A 19,806-nucleotide genomic window follows, 5' to 3' on the forward strand; every position below is an offset into this window, starting at 1 on the left:
ATGGGAGCTGCACAGGGTTCCACCGGGAACGAACCAAGTGGACCTGAAGGGGGGAGGGAAAAGGTCTGTACTAACAAACCTTTTCCGGTTTCGCCCTTTTCCTCTTTTCTGTTTTCCTGCTTTGGTTTAATTCTAGCTGTTTTTGATCCCGGTAGCGAAGCTGTTGAAATGCATGTGCATAAGATGCTTGTGGTAACTTATGCGGTCCCCCCCCCCTTTGCATCAAATGGTAGCATCTATTGGAATGTTCCTCCGAGTGGGTAGTAGCGCTTGGATAAGGAAACGGCTGGGTACTTGCTTGGTGGCTGTGCGGGGAGCAGGATTGGGTGAGGGATGTGAGAAACGGGAGGAGGGGAGAGGGCGACTTTCAGGAACTTAAAATAGTTACTAAGTTTCTTCCCAAACTTAAGGCGGTAATGAGCATTTTTAAGGCTAGTGAGTAGCTACCCCTTTTCAAAGTTTGTGTAAAAAGCGGGGGTGCGCTTTTGGGAGTTTCTTCAACTCTTCCTTACAGAGATGCCGGTGAGAGGAGGCGATCGCTTGCTGCATTCCGGCCCGTTGCTTTCATCTTGGTTTGTGGTAAGTAATTTATTTTTGAAAACACCCTCTTCCTTGGAATCCCACTCTCTCTCCTGAATCGCATACACTTGTTCACAGCAATCGTGAGCTAAGATTTGAAAACTATAATGCAGGGAGAACATTGACGGTAATGTAAGTACTAAATGGCTTTCTCTGTTTCTGGACATTTAGCGTTTTATCACAATTATGTAGATCCTTTTCTCTCTGTAGATCAGTGTGGTAAACGTAAGCCTATCACTTTTCATACCCTTGACCCTCACAATGAGGTAAATTGGACAGGCTGAGAGCGACCTAGTTATCTCCATTAAGCAGATGCATGAATTCAGGTCTGTTCTGTGTCCGTGTACTTTTCAGTATCCTGTGCACTGGATCATATTGAAATGTTGTCTTTTAAATTTTATGTATTTATGGGTGCTTGATGTGCATAGCGTGTGATATACTGATTAGACTGTTGGGCTAGGGACTGGGAAACCCATGTTTGAATCCCCACTCTGCCATGGAAACTTTCTGGGTGAACTTGGCCCAGTTCCACACTCTCAACCTGGCATACCTCGTAGAGATGTTGTGAGGATAAAATGAAGGAGAGGGATGTTAGCCACTTAGGATTTCCATTGGAGAGAAAAGTGAGATATAAATGAAGTAAATAATAGTGCGCATAAAACACTGAACTGTCCTTGAATACTTTGCAGCTGTTGGGTGTTCAGAGTCTGACCAAATTGGGGATGAGGGTTGTTCTGCAGGCACTATAATTTCTTTGGTGCATAGAGTGCATTACAGTGCTGTCCTTTCATAATATAAACTGGTTGGGGAAGTTACAATTACTCTGATTGCACAGAACTGGAAAGTCAAGGTGGAGAGCTAGTGATGTTCGTAAGTCATAGCACCAGTCTCACGATTCAAAGCCAGATTATTGTCCTTCGTTAACATCTTAAATTTATAAGAGATGACACTTGGCAGGGGGAGACGCTGGGGTATTATCCAAGGTTAACTCTCAGTTGAATGGGGAAATCTTCTAAGTACTTGTTAAACCCAGAAATGCCAGTGAACAATAGCTCCCTCTAAGCTATGGAGTTTTGTGAGCAACAATTCAACTTTGTGAGCTACTGGAATTAAAGTTGTGAGTGAGCAATTTGGCTGCTGCATAAATTAGTTTGCTCTGGGGCCATCCTTCCCAAGCTAAGACAAAATATGTGAGCCAGAGGCTAAAAAACTGTGAGCTAGTTCACACTAATTCAGCTAAGAGAGAACACTGCCAGTTACCTGCTTCTTGCAATATTTTCATCCTTTTGTTCCTGAATATAGGGATTAAAAAAGTATATACAAATCTGTGTTTTTCATATCCACTCAGCTTTATACACAGTAACTTTGAGGTCATCTAGAAATATGTTGCAGTCTGCTTGAGACTCTTGTTTGGTGGTGTTGTGTCCTAAATAATATAGAGAGGCTATATGTGCATCTGCTGTTCATTTTTAATTTAAATAACACAGTTCAGAGTTCTGTTTTGTCTTTTTGTATTCACTTTCTTTAGTAAAATGTTGGCTTTAACAGCTTGTGAAAATTTTGAAACAGACATTTAATTTTCCATGTGATTGTGCTGGATGCAACACAGGTCATCTGCTGCTGTTGTTTTTCTAGGCATCACAAAGAAAACTGTGAGAGACTCATTATTTTGCTGACCTCTTGTAAGAGGCCTTAGCCCTGTACTGAAATTGCATATTCTTTTATGTGTTTTCTTGTCTTGATGCTGACATCCTAGTTATCTTCTGGTATGCATTAAATTAGTTGCTCTGTTGGGTACTAAGATTATTTTGTTGTTGGATAGAATGTTCAGACTTCGTCTGATGTATTTTTTTGCTATTTATGTATTAATCAAATTTATATTCTGCCCCACCCTCCCCTGATGGGCCCAGGGGCAGAAAGCAACAAATAAAAGCAACATAAAATATTAAAAAACAAAATATACAATAAAATCATTTCCATACATTTTACAGTCATTAAAAGTCCAAGATGCATGTTAATGTTCTGGTTATTCTGATGTTTCTGGTTTCAGTTATGTTAGTTCGGTGAGATTGTCGGTGCTGTAGAATAATAGCCGCCTCCCCTTAACCGTTGAAACCTGGTTTGAACAGTTTGGTCTTATAGGCCCTGTGGAACTGTGGCAGGTCCCACAGGGTCCTGATGTTTTGGGGGAGGGCATTCTATAGAGTGAGGGTAACTGGTGTAATCCTCCGTCTCTGGTGATGGACAATCAAGCTTCTTTTGGTCCAGGGATCTTAAGAAGATTTTAGGATTCTGAACGTAGTTCTCTTTGGGGTATGTATGGGGAGTGGCAGTCCCAAAGGTAGACAGGTTCCAGGCCATAAGGCTTTAAAGTTTATGACCAGCACCTTGAAGCGAATCCAGAATGCCACAGGCAACCAGTGTAGCGTTTCCAGCACAGGTTGAATGTGCTCCCATACAGGTAGCTCCATTAGCAACCTGGCTGTTGCGTTTTGCACCAGTTGCATCTTCCAAATTTGAGTCAAGGGCAGCCCCATGTAGAGGGTATTACAGTAGTCTAATCTCGAGGTGACCGTTGCACAGATCACTGTTGCCAAGTTGTTGCGCTCCAGGTACGGAGCCAACTGCCTTATCTGCCTAAGGTGGTAAAATGCAGATTTGGCAGTGGCTGCTACCTGGACCTCCATTGTCAGCGAAGGCTCCAGGAACATCCCTAAGCTCTTGACCTTTGGAGCTGGCACCATAGGCATCCCATCAAAGGCTGGCAGAGGGATCTCTCTACCCAAACCACTGCGACTTAGGCACAGGACCTCTGTCTTTGCTGGATTCAATTTCAGTCAACTCTGCCTGAGCCATTTCACTATGGTTTGCAATGCCAGGTACAGATCTTCCAGAGCGCAGCTGGACTGGCCTCCCATCAATAGATAGAGCTGGGTGTCATCTGCATACTGGTGACAACCCAGCCCATATCTCTGGAAAATCTGGACAAGGGTGCACATGTAGATGTTAAACAACATCAGGGAGAGAACTGCCCCCTGAGGCACACCACATACAAGTGGGTGCCTCTGGGACGATTGCTCCCCTTTGTCCCCAGGCTTGGAGCAATGAAGTAAGCCAATGAAGGGCAGACCCCTGAATCCCCGCGTCGGCGAGGCAGCGGGACAATAGCTGGTGGTCGACTGTATCAAATGCAGCCGACAGATCTAACAACAGCAACACTACCGAGCCGCCCCAATCCAGATGTCTCAAGAGATCATCCTTGAGAGTGAGTGTGGGTAACTTCAGTAGACTGTGGATTTGTGCAGCTACTGCTGCCTTGTCTTTGTATACTGTGAAAATAGTGAACCAAATTACTTGAGAATTACTTAAGTAACTGGTGTAATTCATACCTCAATTTGAGACTAGTCCCTAATTCCACTTTGGGATTTCTTCACATACTCACATTAATAAGAAATAAGAAAAAAGACAACTAATATTTTTTGGTAGTTTGTTGAGAAGGTCAATTTACAGAAGCCAATTAATAGGCACTTAATTTCTGTCCTGACCTATTGGAGAGCTAAAGGGTAACACATTTGGACTTAGATGTACATTTTGGAAGATGACACCTTTGTGAACTGAGCTACCCTTCTTTTTCTAAGATGGGCTCTCTGTCTCCAAGAGTAGACTAAATCTGATTGTCTAGTTACTACAGACTTCCATTTTTTAGGAGATGGGTTTTACACAGAGGTGCCTGGCTCAGTACAAGCTAGCTCCATACTCCCCCCTCCCAGCACTGTGAAATGTTCATTTTCAAGATACCACAATTACAGTATTCCGCTCCTCCAAGCATAAATCCTGGTGCAGGCAACTTGATTTGCAATGTACAAGTGATAGCTCTAAATGTAGATGAGAAGCCTATTATGACACAATACTGTCTTGTATACATATTCAGCACTGTGATTGTTTCTGTTTATTAAAATAGTTTACCCCACCTTTCCTCTTAGTTCATATTTATTATGTAGGGAACCACATCAAAGAACTGGCATAATGATTCAGATTCTCCTTCCAGGTTTGTCATTAATCTTTGTGATGTCTCTGGATTTTTAATTTTTTTTTTTGCCTCTTAGTGTACCTCCACATTTATGGATGCTTCAGCTGGAAATAATAATCTGTAGTTTAATAGCATAGTTATGTGGCTTCTATGTTAGAATATATAGATTTGCATCACGCTTTACGTCTAAGTTGCCTTGAGCAGGCTTCCTGGAGAGGTGGCACTTAAATGTTCTAAACAAATATGAATAGAATTTATGAGTACATGAGGAGAACTGATGAGAAATTTAAATGTACACTCCCTGAGAAAAGACAAGTTCAAACTCCTAAGTCATATTAATTGGTGTGGTGTCTGTAGAGGTGGTATAACTACATTCTTGCATTTAAGAAAAGATTGGCAAGTGCTCTTCTACAACAGTTTCCTCTCTTTATACAAAACAAAATGAAAAGTTTTTTTAAAAAAGGATTCTTTTCCACTTAACATATTGAACAGTGTCTCCTGATGCCAGCAGCTCTGTGATTCTAAGCAACAGAAGCAACTCCCCACTGTGAATTGGTGAACTGAACTCTCTGGAAAGAGTGACAAGTATCTGGAAGATGTTTAATGTAATAACAGTGTTCTGTGGCTGAAGAGTGATTGTCATGATATTAATTTGACAGCAGAAATGAATGTTTAGTTAGTTTTCTTCTTTTCCCCACTTTGCTCTTTCCCCCCCTTTCCAACGCTCTCTCTGTGTTTTGTGCTCTTAAGGACCAAAACTTTTTTTTCCCCTAACACTTGAGATCTTGGCTTTCACTCTGTTGAAAGGGATAGGGAGCAGTTTGTTTTTCACCTCTTTATATTTTCTAGGTAGAAAGGAAATATCCAGGATTTCAGATCCCTCCCCCATGTCTATTTAACAAAAAACTGTGCATGAACAAGGTCATGTACAATGATGTCTTGTACAATAAAATAAGAAAAAAGATTTAACCAAATAAAAAATTGTTTGACCTAAGGACTGCAGCAAGAAAAAGATTAATAGGTGCATTAGAAACATAATATAGCATTAGAAACATAATATAGAGGTGAATTATTCAGATATTGTATTTTTATCCAAATAGGTGTCCACAAAACAGCTTGGTTAAAAGTTGTAAAACATCTCCATAGCAGTGTAAGTAGTGACTTCTGAGAGCCCTACAGTGTTAAGCAATTAACCAGTGACATCCTTGAGGATCTGACCAGTGCCAGTTACTGCTTAAGGGAAGGAAGTTGTGTCATGCACTTTGGAATAGCGAACTTGTGCAGACAGTATTGGAATGCTTACCCAAAAGGCTGACATTTCATGAAGGTACAAGTTTCTTCTGAAATTGCAGGAAAAAGTAGGACAAGGTCTGATTCATGTGGACAACTTGCTTCCCCTAGTCTGTTATCAGAGTAAGGCCAGGGAAAAGATAAGTATATCTGAAGAAAGAAAACAATTAGACTGGGCCTTGAGCAGATCAATAGCTGCTTTGTTTACTGACTAATGAAATCTAGCAGTTCCAAGTAAAAGGCTTTTGCAAATGTATCAAGCAAATTACGCCTTTGTCAATGGGCATCTTTCCATCTTCTGCCCAATTTCACATTCTCATGCCTAGACCGAACAATTGCCGTGCAAACAGTTTACAATGGATTGTACAACAGACAAAGAGGTCAGTGTCTGAACAGTCTTCAGAATTAGGCAAAGAGGTTTCTTATGGCAGTTGTCCCAATTCACCTCCCCAGTTAAATTGTTTTAATAATGGTTTCAACCATAAAATGTGGGTTTATACTGTTTACATGTTTTTCTTTAACATAAATTCAGGTTAAAGTTTTTTATTGACACTATATTTAATATTTTTGGTTCATTTACTGTGCTTATAGTCTGCTTGTCTTGGTGATACTCAAAGCATAGTTACTTTAAAGTTTAACAGTCTAAATTATGATGGCTTGGAATACAGTTTGTGTGTGAATACTGAAAAATGCTTCTCAGACATAATTAAACTAGGAAATATAATTAGTTTTTAAAAATTATATCACCTAAAGAGGGGAATCCCTAAACCAATAAAGTATAATTGGTTTCTTAATACTCCTTAAAAATATCTATAACTGTAATGTAACATTTGGAGCAGTATGAACAATTCTTCTATTAATAGAGCTAGAACAAAGGGATAGTAGAAATGTGAATGGGTGGGGGAATTAATATGGGTTGCATTGAGATTCCATTTAAAACTCACAATTGTCCCATTGTCTTGAGCTTTGTTGCATTGTGACAGGATGATTAAGTATAAATGTTGACCTGATTGGATTATATCCCAGTAATGAGTTGTCCTAAAAGGGGGGGGGGGGGGAGGGAAAACCTGGCGCTTTTGGAAAGGATTGTTTTCTATACTGCTGGATTGCAGAATATGTTTGGAGACCTAGAATATATATGGAGAGCTAAGGACACACATAACAGAACCTTAGACCTACTTCATGAAGGTTCCTTCTTCTCTGAGGAGGGGAGGGCATCTTAACATCAGCAATTTTCAGTGATCAGTCAAGGAGACATAATTTCAGACCTCCTGTCTCCAGTGGTGAAAGTCACCCTGCTCCTCAGTTCAGGTGTTCTTCAAGCTGTATAATCACTTTGTCTAAGATTTGAAGTTTGTCTATAACTATAAAATGGTGAACATGCCAGACAGATGTTGCACAACTCTGAACAAAATATACAGTTAACAAGAAGACAGGAAGACAATTAACAATGTAGTGAAATCTCTCCCTCCCTCCCTCAACCCACATTTTTGCTCCCCTTCATTAGCTTTAGATAAGATGCCCTCCTTTCCTTAGAGCAGAAAGAACCTTCCCAGGGTAAGTCCAAGGTTCTGTTTTTGCTCTAAGGGTGGATGTCATCTTAGCGTGAGAGGTTCAATAACAGTTGCTGTCATTTTCTGTGGGAATGGCCAACTTATTTTGTCTGAACAACTAGTGCACAGTACTTGTCTATCAGCTGCAATTAGCCAGTGCCAGGATATCTAACTTAACTGTATGTGAAAGTCGACATGGCATAGTGCAGGATTTCCCAAACTTTTATTTCCTGTGGCCCGGTTATTTTTACACTTCTCCTTCATGGACCACTAAAATTCGGGGGTGGAGCCAGGAGACTTTGGAGGTGGAACTGGAAAACAGGAATTATGTCATTTCCTGTGGTGTCACTACCAGGTCAAGGGCCAAGTGATGTCACTTCCAAGGCACATGGAACCAAAACTCCACCAAAACCAAAACTCCACCTATTCCTGTGCTGTCACTTCCAGGGCACTCCCCCAAACCTGCATCTTCTTCTGAAGTAACTTCGTTTTCAGAAAAAATTTCTCTGAAACTCATGCTGAGCCAAAATGGGAGTGGAAAGTGTGTGGTCTGCAACTTTTTCATACATTCCCAGGGTCCTCTCTTTCCACCCGCACACCTGCATACACCTATCTGTTTGTGTATTCTTCTCCAGCTTGCAAGCACTCCTAATGCTCATGTTCAATTGCCTGCACCACCTTCACACCCCTTCCTCAACAGCACTGGCCAGTGTATGCAGTTGGAAGTGCTGTTACCATTGCCATCAAAAATGACAGTGCTGTGTACCACCCACACTGGGCCGTGGCAGCTGCTGTACCTCAAAATATGCTGACACATTTAGTAGGCCCTTCCTTCAGCTGCTACTACTGGAACCCTGCCTCAAGCTACAACCAAGCTTGCTTGGTTTCAAGAAAATCTTTTGACAGCTATTTTTCATACTTTTCCTTGACTGAAACAATGGGAAATCGCTGTGAAAGGTAGCAGAGAATTGTACTGCAATTAATGAATTAATTTAAAGTTATATAAAGTTCATTCAAGCTTTTTTGCAGTTATCCCAAAAAGGATATTTATGAGGGGCTTGCAGCTTTTTACTGGTGGTATTTCCCTTGCCTTTAAAAGCAACCTGTTGTGCAGATATTTAGCCAGTGAATTTCTTCCATCCTTTTTAATATCTGCAGGAGGAGTTAATTTTGGTGTCAGACAGCTGTTAAAAGCAGGACCTGTAAAATGGTGCCAAGTTCATAGTACCATCTCTTCCAGTGCTGCTGAAATATACCTCAGTAATCTCCAATAATCTCTTTCTGCCCCACACCTCTAACTCTCACTCACTCACACAGAAATCTCATAGAAAAGCCAGCTGGCTACAACTGGGGGTGCCAATTTTTCATTGACAGAGCTCCTATGTCTGCAACAACAGTATGATGAACAGAAAAGTTTCATCCAGTAAAAATGGAAGGAAAGAATGAAAGGGAAAGAATGAAATGGAAGGAAAAGAAAGTAAAAGAAAAGAAAGACATGGAAAGAAAGAACATAAGAGAAGACATGTTGTATCAGACCAGTGGACCATCCAAGTCCAAAATTCTCTCATACAATGCCCCAAAAGCACCAGAATGTCCACCAGTGAGGCCAGGGCACTAGAAGCCCTCCCACTGTTGTTTCCCCTCACCCCCAGCACCAAGAATACAGACAGAGCATCCCTTACAGATGGAGAAAGAAAGAAAGAAGGGGGTACAAAGGGGGAAAAGCCTTACTCACCATCAGATTACCCAGCCAGCAACAATTCTGCCCAGGGGTCATTTGGTAAAAAAAAAATAGCTACTGGAATGCTCACTCCCTGCCCCTCCCAGCTGAAAAAAACACACACCCCTTCTTTGCCGCCCAAACCTCCTGGGAAATCTCCCCAAAAGATCATACTGCAAGGCACGTGAAAGCTCATACCTTGAAGAACACTTCATTGATCTAAAGTGCCAGTGGATGCCAGCTTTTCTCTCAAACACTGGGAGAGGGGGAGAAGGAAGGAGAGGCAGTCCAGCTCCTCTCTGCACAACACAGAGACAGGGGAAGGAAGGAAGCCAAATGGAGCTCAGGCTTTGCAGCCTGTGTCAGTCTTCAAGGCTAGCTTTTCTCTGCACAACACAAAGATGGGGGAAGGAAGGAAGCCAAATGGAGTTCAGACTTTGCAGCCTGTGTCAGTCTTCAAGGCTAGCTTTTCTCTGCACAACAGAGAGATGGTGGAAGGAAGGAAGCAGAGCAGAGGTCATGCTTTGCTGGGGGCGGGCTAGCTTTGGCTTTTCTTGTGACCCGGTAGTGAGGCTTCCATGGCTTGGTACTGGGTCCCGACCCTGCAAATGGGAAACAGTGCATAGTGGATAGAGTGCTGGGCTGAGATCCTAGGAGACCTGAGTCTGAATCTCCATTTCTACCATGGAAACTCACTGGGTGACCTAGGGCTAGTCACAAACTTTCAGCCTGATCTACTTTATACAGTTGTTGTGAGAATGGAAGCCGCATTGAGTCCCAACTAGAGAGAAAAATTGGATATAAAATGAATGCCAAACTGGAGTTGATTTAAATGAAGGAAGAAGATTACGTGCTTGAGCCAGTTGCTCATGGTCAATCTGAAGACCTTCTACCCATCTGAATAGATGAAGGGAGCTGAGGAATAACCAGCTTTCTTAAGGCAAAGTTGCAGAGTTCTTCTTAGGACTGTCAAGAGCCGCTCCTCCATTGGCATGGTAGATAATGCAAAGGAAGTAGAAGATTAAAGTCTGAAATTCTGCCTGTTGAAGTCACAGCCAAAAGGAAGGAAATTTTAAGAAGAAAATAGTTCTTAGGAGGACCCCATTACAGAATTGAATGGCTAGGAAACTAGAGCCAATAGGATCATAGAGTCTCTATAAAGTAACCTGTGAAGTGCCACATAACTAGTTGCACTCCTCCTTACAGCACTGGTTACTTGTACACAGAAATCTTACCTACTGATTATGAAAAGTGCTACTTATTCATAATTGACACAATCAACTAATATAATCAGATTCTTTAATCAGAAAGAGAAGAACATGGGGCATAGACACTCAGGAGCCTAATGGTCTCCATCTACATAATTGCCATAGATATGTCTGAGGACATCACAATCCTAGGGGTGGAAGCTTCCTAGAGGACCACCTAGTACTTGGGTGGCCAAACTGCGGCTCAGGAGCCACATGTGGCTTTTTCACACATATTATGTGGCTCTTGAAGCCCCCACTGCCCAGTTGGCCAGCTTGGAGAACACATTTGTTTGTTTAGATCACTTCTCCAAGTTGAGCCAACAAGTGGCTTGGAGAATGCGTTTAAAGTTATAAAGTTGCTTTCTTTCTACCTCTCTCTCTGTCCTCCCCCCCCCCCCCGTATATCTCCCTTCCTCCCTCCCTTCCTACCTCAAGGCTCTCAATCATCTGACATTCATGTTTTGCAGCTCTCAAACAGCTCTCAAAGCAAGTTTGGTCATCCCTGACCTAGTAGATTAAAATGTAGGATGTAATAGCTGAGATAAGGGAGATGATACCATTAAGTTTATTCTATGTGGCTCTTACATTAAGCAAGTTTGGCCACCCCTGACTTGGATAGTTGAGATAAGGGAGATGATACCGCTAAGTTTCTGGTAATCCGGTATGAACATATGAAGCTGCCTTCTACTGAATCAGACCCTTGGTCCATCAAAATCAGTATTGTCTTCTCAGACTGGCAGCGGCTCTCCAGGGTCTCAAGCTGAGGTTTTTCACACCTATTTGCCTGGACCCTTTTTTGGAGATGCCGGGGATTGGACCTGGGACCTTCTGCTTCCCAAGCAGATGCTCTACCACTGAGCCACCGTCCCTCCCCGGTAAAGCTAGGCTAGCATGGGAAACATGGAAGTACTAACATGGTCAAAACGTCCTGACTCTAACACTACTGAAATATCAACATCTCTACCAAACTAAGATTCAAAGGCTTGAATGAGACAAGATGGACCTGACAGGTTAGAGTAGCTTCCTCAGACCTGGACTTCTTCCTCATTTTACAGAGTGAGAGAAATAGGTAGGAAAATATGCAGAATACAGTCCCTTAGTTTGAAAAAAGAAAGTTTGTAGACAGTCTACTCAGTTGGCATGAGGATCCCTTGAACTAGAATGGACCAGTGGTGTTTCTCATCATCCAGTTCTGGGGGCCCCCTGATTACGCGGGGTAAGGTATAGGATCAGGCAAAGCATGACCCCATCTGTCAGGGATCCAGAATCTCTTGGATGTGGGTGCAGCTTGAGTGTTTAGCTCTCAGGCCCTTTCAAGAGGTTGGAAACAGAAACTGTTATGATGATCACTGTCTCCTATTCAGTGTTGAGTAAAAAGTCACTGGACCAGTGGAATAATTATTTATCTGACTAGAAAATTCTCATAGCATATCTATAGGAATTGCAAGGGAATCTGTTAAGAGTGGTTCAGAGGTTCCTCTATTCTAGAAAAACAGGACCAACTTTAGGATGTTTAGGTAGATTTTAGAGGACATGGTTCTAGTGCAGGCATGACCAAACTGCGGCTTGGGAGCCACATGTGACTCTTTCACACATATTGTGTGGCTCTCAGAGCCCCCCAGCCCTGTAAACAGATTGGAGAATGCATTTAAAGTTAAAATTCCTTTCTTTCCACCTTTCCTTCCCCTATCCCCCATCTATTTGCCTTCCTTCCTTGTGGCTCTCAAATGCCTGATTTATTCTATTTGGCTCTTACATTAACCAAGTTTGGCCACCCCTGTTCTAGTGCATACAGTTTGGAGGCGAGTAATCCAGGTGGTCATCATGAGTAGGGAAATGAATGTGTCTACAATGAGAAAAGAAAGGCCACCTAACCTAAGAACATTCGGATAACAGAGGGGACCAGCTGGCATGACCCTGATCAGTAGTAGTTGCCTATAAAGGTAAAGTTCCAGTAGCCACAGAGGTATTTAGGTAGAATATTTTGTAAGGTAGAAAAAGTGGCACAGAGCCTCTGAGATGAACTAGTTCCTCTACTTGGGACTTATAGTTCATCATGGACAGTTCAAAAATTTCCTAGAAGGGTGTTTTGTTGTTTTTATTGTTGTTTGTTTGAAACTGTTCAGAAAGATAGTTCAGTTGTAGAGACCTGTTCTGTTGCTCTGACAGCTAAGAGATACTGAATAGCGATTGGAGTGCTTCCTGGAAACTAGGATATGGTGATTGTCTGGCATGTAGAATGAAAGGCCAGTGTAGTTGGACTTTGCAAGTCCTCTATCTATATAGGATTGTCTCAAACACAGGATGGGGGAGTACAGAAGTGGACTCGACATTAGCTGAATGCAGCAAAGGCATAAGGCCTAGCATAGGTGTTGCAATAGCCTTGATATAGAAGTTCCAACTTGGTCCTGTTCCATCTAGTAACCTGTCTAGATTAGTAGTACTGTCAGTCCTAATTTTGTTGGGGTGCACTATGAGAAGAAGGGAAGAAAGGAGGAGGCTATATGGAACATATGAAGTGCCTTACACCGTCACACCATTGGTTGATCTAACTCAGTATGGTCCTTGGTGATCAGTTGGGCTGGCCTGTGCTCGTCAAAACCAACCATGTTAAGACCTGGGCTCTTAATGTTCCTGTGGTATACATTGTCTGCATTTATGACATTCTAGACCTATTTATTGAACTCCTACATTTTCTGTAAAGCACTCTTAGATTTTATGGTAAGGGATGTTAATACATTTAACATTTGCTCATGGACAGCTTTCCTTTAAGTGCAGAAGTAGGTTAAAGTGTTCTTCAGTCCACCCTACACAGCCTGCCTAGGTTTGGTTTTTAAGGATACCTTGCTAGTTTTGTCACTATGAAGAATGTAATATTGATGTTGCCAGCTGTGAGATATAAAGTGCTGCAAAGTGTTGCCTGTACAGCTTCAGAGAATAGGCATGGGATCACATTTCTGAATGCTTGCCTGTATAAGGCTCTGAAAGGGGGGGGAGTTTTATATAGGGAACCAATAAAACACAGTTTCCACATTTGCTGTGTTTCACTTCAGTCTGTCGTCTCACTTTGCTGTGTATGTAGACTAGGCACAAGAAGATATTTTTTGTTTACAATTGTTCTAGCATAGAATTAACTTTGTCTCAATTGATGCAAGAGATGTTGGAGAGGAAAAGGAAAACTGAAGACTTCAGAGCAGATAATGCAGCAGTGTCTTAGATCTCTCTTGCTATTTAGGGCTACGGATTTAATTACCATTGTTGCCGGAGTTCCAGACTGTGTGCTTTGGAAACTGTGCCATTGTATAAGATCTGCATGTTTTAAAAGAGCAAGTTATTAATATAGTCATACATGAAGCTGCCTTAAACTGAACTAGACCCTTGGTCCATCACAATCAGTATTGTCTGCCCAGACTGGCAGCTGCTCTCCAGGTTCTCATGCAGAGGTCTTTCATATCACCTACTGTTTGGTCCTTTTCACTGGAGATGCTGGGAATTGAACCTGGGACCTTCTGAATGAAAAGCAGAGGCTATTCCACTGAACCATAATTTTAAAGTAATGAGTGTATCAATTCAGGGAAAGGACGGAAATTGGGATTCTGGTACTGCTTTATCAGATAGTGGAAGATTTTGTGGGTGATGCCTGGGGAGTGTGGAGTTTGGGGAGTATGTGATGTCACTTCTGGATGATGCTGTAGGCCTGGTTTCTATCATTTTTACCACAGAGATTAGGAAAAATTCCTAAAGTGCCACTATGCAGAGGCTATTTTTTTCCTGCTCAGTTCTTTGGGCATAGGCCGTTCCTTACCCAGGGTAGGTAAATGGGAAACCTATAAATTTAGACTAGTGGCTTTTAAGATCTTAGGGAATCTGTTTCTCTCTTCTCCTCTGTCCTTCCTTCTCAGTAAGGAAGGGAGGATTATTTTTAATTACCAAAGTATAACTCAAGTAAAAGGAATATAAACTCAATTCTGTATTGAGCCCTGTTAATGTCAAAGTACAGGAAAGGCTTGAAAGCATTAATTGTTTTTCTCCTAAATACTCTGTCTGTGAAATAACATCTTTGCTTAATCATATTCAGTGCTTTCAGAAAAAGGTGATTATTCAGTTCCCTTATTTAAGCACTCCTAACCCAGGTTTCTAAGGGTTTCCCTTCCCTCTCTGCTACATTTGTACCTTTGATCCCCCCCCCCCCCAATGGAAGGATATCAGTCTGGTACTATTACTTGCAAGGGCAGTAGAAGTCGCCATAGTGGTAAGCAAAAAAGCCTAAATAAAACACAGTACAGAAATTAAAGGAAAATGCTGGAAAGGTCAAGATGTAGATGGAACCTTCTTTCATATATGGTGGACTTGGAGAAAAGCTAAAAGATTCTGGAAGGAAATGCACCAAAAATGCAGAACATATTAAAGTTTGCATTCCCAATGGAAGCTAAGAGCATACCATTAGGTGTTCTGCTTAACAAATTACCAAAAATTTTAGAAGATACATTCAAATACATGATGAGAATGGCTAGAACTATTTAGATAGCAAAATGGAAATTAGATGTCTGTCCACATTTAGAAGAATGGGAAGATAAGCTTGTTGAATAATGGCAAAATTAACAGGTCTGTTTTAGAAGCAGGCTTGTTATGAAATTTCAGTATGTTATATGTGCTATGCTAGCAGAAGACAAACTTAGAATGAGAAGCAGTCTAAAATATTGTTTACAAATGTATGGTAATGAAATAGAAGTAGAATTAAAATCTCTTTTAAATGTAACATCCTAAATACAAATGGACTCTTGATATGAACATATGAAGCTGCCTTATACTGAATCAGACCTTTGGTCCATCAAAGTCAGTATTGTCTTCTCAGACTGGCAGCGGCTCTCCAGGGTCTCAAGCTGAGGCTTTTTCACACCTATTTGCCTGGACCCTTTTTTGGAGATGCCAGGGATTGAACCTGGGACCTTCTGCTTCCCAAGCAGATGCTCTACCACTGAGCCACCGTCCCTCCCCACAAAGATATATAATATAAGATATATAATAGACCTTCCTTTACACCTCGATGTATTACTTACCTGTTAAAGGGTCTAATGAATATACAGAAGTTGTGAAAATATGTAATGTTAAATATGTAGTAATGATGAGACTACTGATGTATTCAAAACAGTTAACTATGAAGTTTGAAACTTAAACGTAAAATAAATACCTCAAAAATAACAACAAAGACAATGTAAGGGAAAATATTTTCTGTCTTTTACATTTTATATTATATGATTGTCCTTGACAAATGCTATTATATTGTACTAGGAATAAGGTTAGTTGTGGGGGGAAATACAACGAACGGGCTGTAGAAAGAGGCTCTGGTTGAGTGCTCTCCCACCCTCACTGTCTTCCCACCTGCCCAAGTGAAGGCATCCACTCCCCCCACCCTTCATGTCTTTCCACCTTTCCAAGGTGGCCGTTTTCTGTAGGGGAATTGACCTGACCAGCGTTCCATCTCCTCCCCCCTCCCCACAGCCTCTACCTAGGAAAAGTACAGTCTTTCTCCACAGTGTGGACCAAAGCAGCTTACATCTTTCTCTTCTCCTCCTTTTGATCTGCACAACAACGTTGTGAGGTAGGTTAGGGTGAAAGTATGTAGCTGGTCTAAATTTACCCAGCTAGCTTCCACTGCGAGAACCTGGGTCTGGCAGACCCTGCTCTGAAGCACCAACTCCTGCATCACACTGGCTGTCATAGGGGAGTACCAAGAAGCCAGACCTGGTAAAGTCATGTAGCCTAATATGCAAATGAGTTCCTGCTGGGATTTTTCTACAAACAAAGCCCTGGGTAACCACACCAGTATTATCAGTTAAAGGTTTTGTTTCTGCCAATAAAAGGCATGAGGGAGGGGCAGAGTGCTTTCCAGGGCTCTTTTGGACTTTGGGGGAAAACTTATCAGGGCCAGGGCCAGAAGCATGTATCCAGTATGATGCAGATTCATGGACTTGCTCAGGCCCAGCTTTTTGTTACTGTTCAAGAGCAGCCACCTCATGAAAGCCAGGGTACAGTAGTAGTTAGAGTTTCAGACTGGGATCTAGAAGGTTCTAATAATTACTGTGCTATGGAAACTAACTGGTATCCTTGAGCCATTCAGACAATCCCAGCCTAACCTATGTTACAGAGTTGTGGTGAAGATAAAACAGAGAAGAGGGGAAGATAATTTATTATGGCACTGAGCCACTACATCATATAACCAGTGCTTTTTTTCTGCTGGAGCCCACAGGAGTGGAGTTCTGCCTGGCCTGGCCAGGACTGCAGCTGGCCCGACTCACCATGTGGCAGCCACATGCTCCCAGGCCAGGCGGTATGGCTTAATATGCAGATGAGCTCCTGCTGGGTTTTTTCTACAAAAAAGCACTGCATATAACTAAAACATATAACCACTAATAGCATAGCTTAAAATTATGTTAAAAATTACATAAAAGAGAAGAGGGGAATGGTGTAAGCAGTTTTGCAGAGAAAGGTAGGATATAAATGTAGTAAATTAATAAATTCAGCTGAAATGTGGGGTAGATCATATGTAGGGTTTGTTGGTGGGTTAGAAAGAGATGGAAGCATGAAAAGGTGCAAAAGGTGCAAAGGGGGAGGGGAAAAGGATATAGGAAAAGGGAGGGGCCTCGCATCTATTTGGGTTCCCTCCATGTAACTGGGCCTGAGTTTAGTAAGAGAGAATATTTCCTAATGAGGTCTCCGGTACTTAATTTGTCTTCTGTTGAATAGCCAGTCAGCTCCTTGCCAGCTGCTGTATTTAAGCCAGCTCCTTCTCTTATATTAAGGCATGCTGTGGATCTTATTTATTGCAGATGGGTCTGGTGTTCTGTTCACAGTACTAGCAGTGCTGCTGTGTACTAACAGTGCTGCACCAATTCAGTAATTGTGGCTACAACATTTGTAGTGCTACTGTGAAATATTAAGATGGTGGATAACTTCTTTATATCAAGCCTCTTACAAGAAATTATTCGAAAAGTGGAAAATAGATTGGTTTTTGAGATACCTCATAGATGTTTCTGAAGCTGCTATGAATCTACAAATATGCACTGGTACTCCTGCTCACATTGAGAATGTGGTTTTAATTTTGCTTATCAGACTCACCTGTAGGGCAGGTTTGTCCAAGAACCCAAGATTAGATCTGTGTTGCTGTTCTGTTTCTTGTACACAGTTCTTTTCCTTTCCTCTATAGCCAAATAGATACTACATGAAAAAGCAGCTTGGTGTGTGTTCAGTATCATGGATTCATCTTCAAGATGCTGGAAGAACAGGCTTTAAAATGTGCTTATAATGAATCCAAGTTCCCTTTAAACCATATTTTTTTAAAAGATATTTAACATCACTTAAAATAATACACATATAATATACATATAAAATGGCTGATTTCACAGAATGTGAATGATGCAGTATTTTGTCAATGGTACTTTGTCAATAATGTGGTACTTTGCAACAACATATGGAATTAACCTCTTCTCAGGGGAGAGGGAGAGCAGTCTGTGACACAGTACACTAGGAAGTTCTTCTGTACAAGCTCCACTGAAATGAGCAGGGGGCTGTACCAAGAAAACAATAGTAATATTATCAAAGATTTCAGGTTTTCACGGCTGGTAACATCATTAGGGTTTGTAGAATCTTTTGGGCTCAAGCGAACATGGCACTTGAGCCCGAAAGATTCTACAAACCCTAATAGTAATATTGTACTATCCAATCACTTTACTTGGTCATCGTTTGCAAAAATAAAATATGAGAAGTACGAGGAGTCTTAATCTCTCTTGTCAAAGCTATAGACAAACATTACACAACTGAACTCTTCTACGAACAGCTTTCCTTAAATATGTGAAAATCCTCAGAGGATTTGAAAAAGCTGAGTTCTGCCCATTGCTTTTGTTCAAAGCTGCTCAGACTGAAAAATATAGAGGTTTACCACTTTTTGGCTTTCAGGTACTTGTCTACTTGTATTCATTTTGTTAGGAATACAGTAAATCTAGTATAAATATATATACACGGAGAATAGGAATCAAAATTATCCTGTATTCCAATCTGGTGTTAATGCCATCTCCCTAAGAAGCATGTGTGGCTTGGAAGTACATAGGATCTCATTAACACCCAACTGCAATCACCTGTTTTCTTATTCTTGTGAAGAGCATCAAACAGTTGCATAATACCACCCTCTAGTGGAAAGCAAGTTTATAGATCTGCTATTTAACGACAGGTAAGAAGGGTGTAAATAATCTGCTGTGACAAATCAATTTAATTCACACTGTTCATTGGCATTGCTCCAGATTTGCAGTCAGTGCAGATATGACCTTCAGTAAATGATTCAGCACCAAATTAACCATTCATTTTCTTAGCTATTCTATAAGCACACAAGATGTTCAAATTAAGGAGATCATTACAAAAACAATTTGTAATACATCCGAAACTGGAGGATAGAAAGAAAATGAGCCTAGCTGTTCTGTCATAAATACATACAGCTGTGAATGGGTAGAGTTCTGCATTTGACCCAGCAAAGTATTGGAAAACAGATACCATTGGGAAAAACAAACAAAAATTGGTATAGGGATCCTGTATTGTGTATGTATTAGCATGTCAGATTTGAACTGGGAAGACTCGGGTTCAAACCACAGCTTGGCTGTGAAGCACACCAGGTGACCTTGGGCCAGTCACCACCACTCAGCCTAACCTACATCACAGGGTCAATGTGAGGACAAAATGGATGAAAATGAAAAGGTACTGATGGGTGGAATAAGCATGTATTAAAACTAATCATGTGTTTGCTGCCCTGGACTCCAGGAAGGGAAGGGGGGATAAAAATGTGACAGAAAAATCACAGGAACTGGTGTTGGCTTGTTAGGGGGGGAAATGCAATATTAGGATAATACTTTTGCTAAGACCAATTTCTTTCTGATATTTTAGTTGGTCCTGATAAGTATTAGCAATATATACTGGCACTTTTGGATGAAAGTGGAAAGTCATAATAGATATCTCCTTGTTCCCTGTGATAAGTGATTGGAGGTGGTTGATTTCTCATATTCCACTAACTTCAGCTGTCTTGTTGAGTTGTATTGGAAAGACAGTAGTTAAATGTAAAACAACAAAGCAGATACATTGTCTGATGTCTAAATTAACTACTGTATAATCCAGAAGGATGTGCAGACCCTGAAGCTATCATCATGCAAGATTTATGAACTGAATTCTGGTTTCCAACTCTGTAGAGGGCCACCGTACCTCTTGCTTAGATTTTGTTGTTATTTTTACTGAAACTTCAAGTGCTGCTAGCTTTCTTGCAACGCTTTGGTCCTTTTCACACATGCATGTTCTCGAGTGTTGACTCCCCTAGTGAAAGACATTACAGGTGATTCAGCAAAG

At 41.3% G+C, this 19,806-nt stretch overlaps 1 protein-coding gene across 1 annotated transcript in view; it reads left to right on the plus strand.

The window, feature by feature from the left end:
* The first annotated feature begins 259 nt into the window (after positions 1–259).
* TJP2 (tight junction protein 2) overlaps positions 260–19,806 on the plus strand; it is a 52,593-nt gene continuing 33,046 nt past the window's right edge. The window contains exon 1 of the mRNA XM_060237442.1: positions 260–579. Coding sequence (XP_060093425.1) covers positions 517–579 — 63 coding nt within the window. The 5' untranslated portion in view covers positions 260–516. The remainder of the gene's footprint in view (positions 580–19,806) is intronic.

This window comes from Heteronotia binoei, chromosome 4, assembly GCF_032191835.1.
Source record: "Heteronotia binoei isolate CCM8104 ecotype False Entrance Well chromosome 4, APGP_CSIRO_Hbin_v1, whole genome shotgun sequence".
Taxonomy (NCBI): Eukaryota; Metazoa; Chordata; class Lepidosauria; order Squamata; family Gekkonidae; genus Heteronotia; species Heteronotia binoei.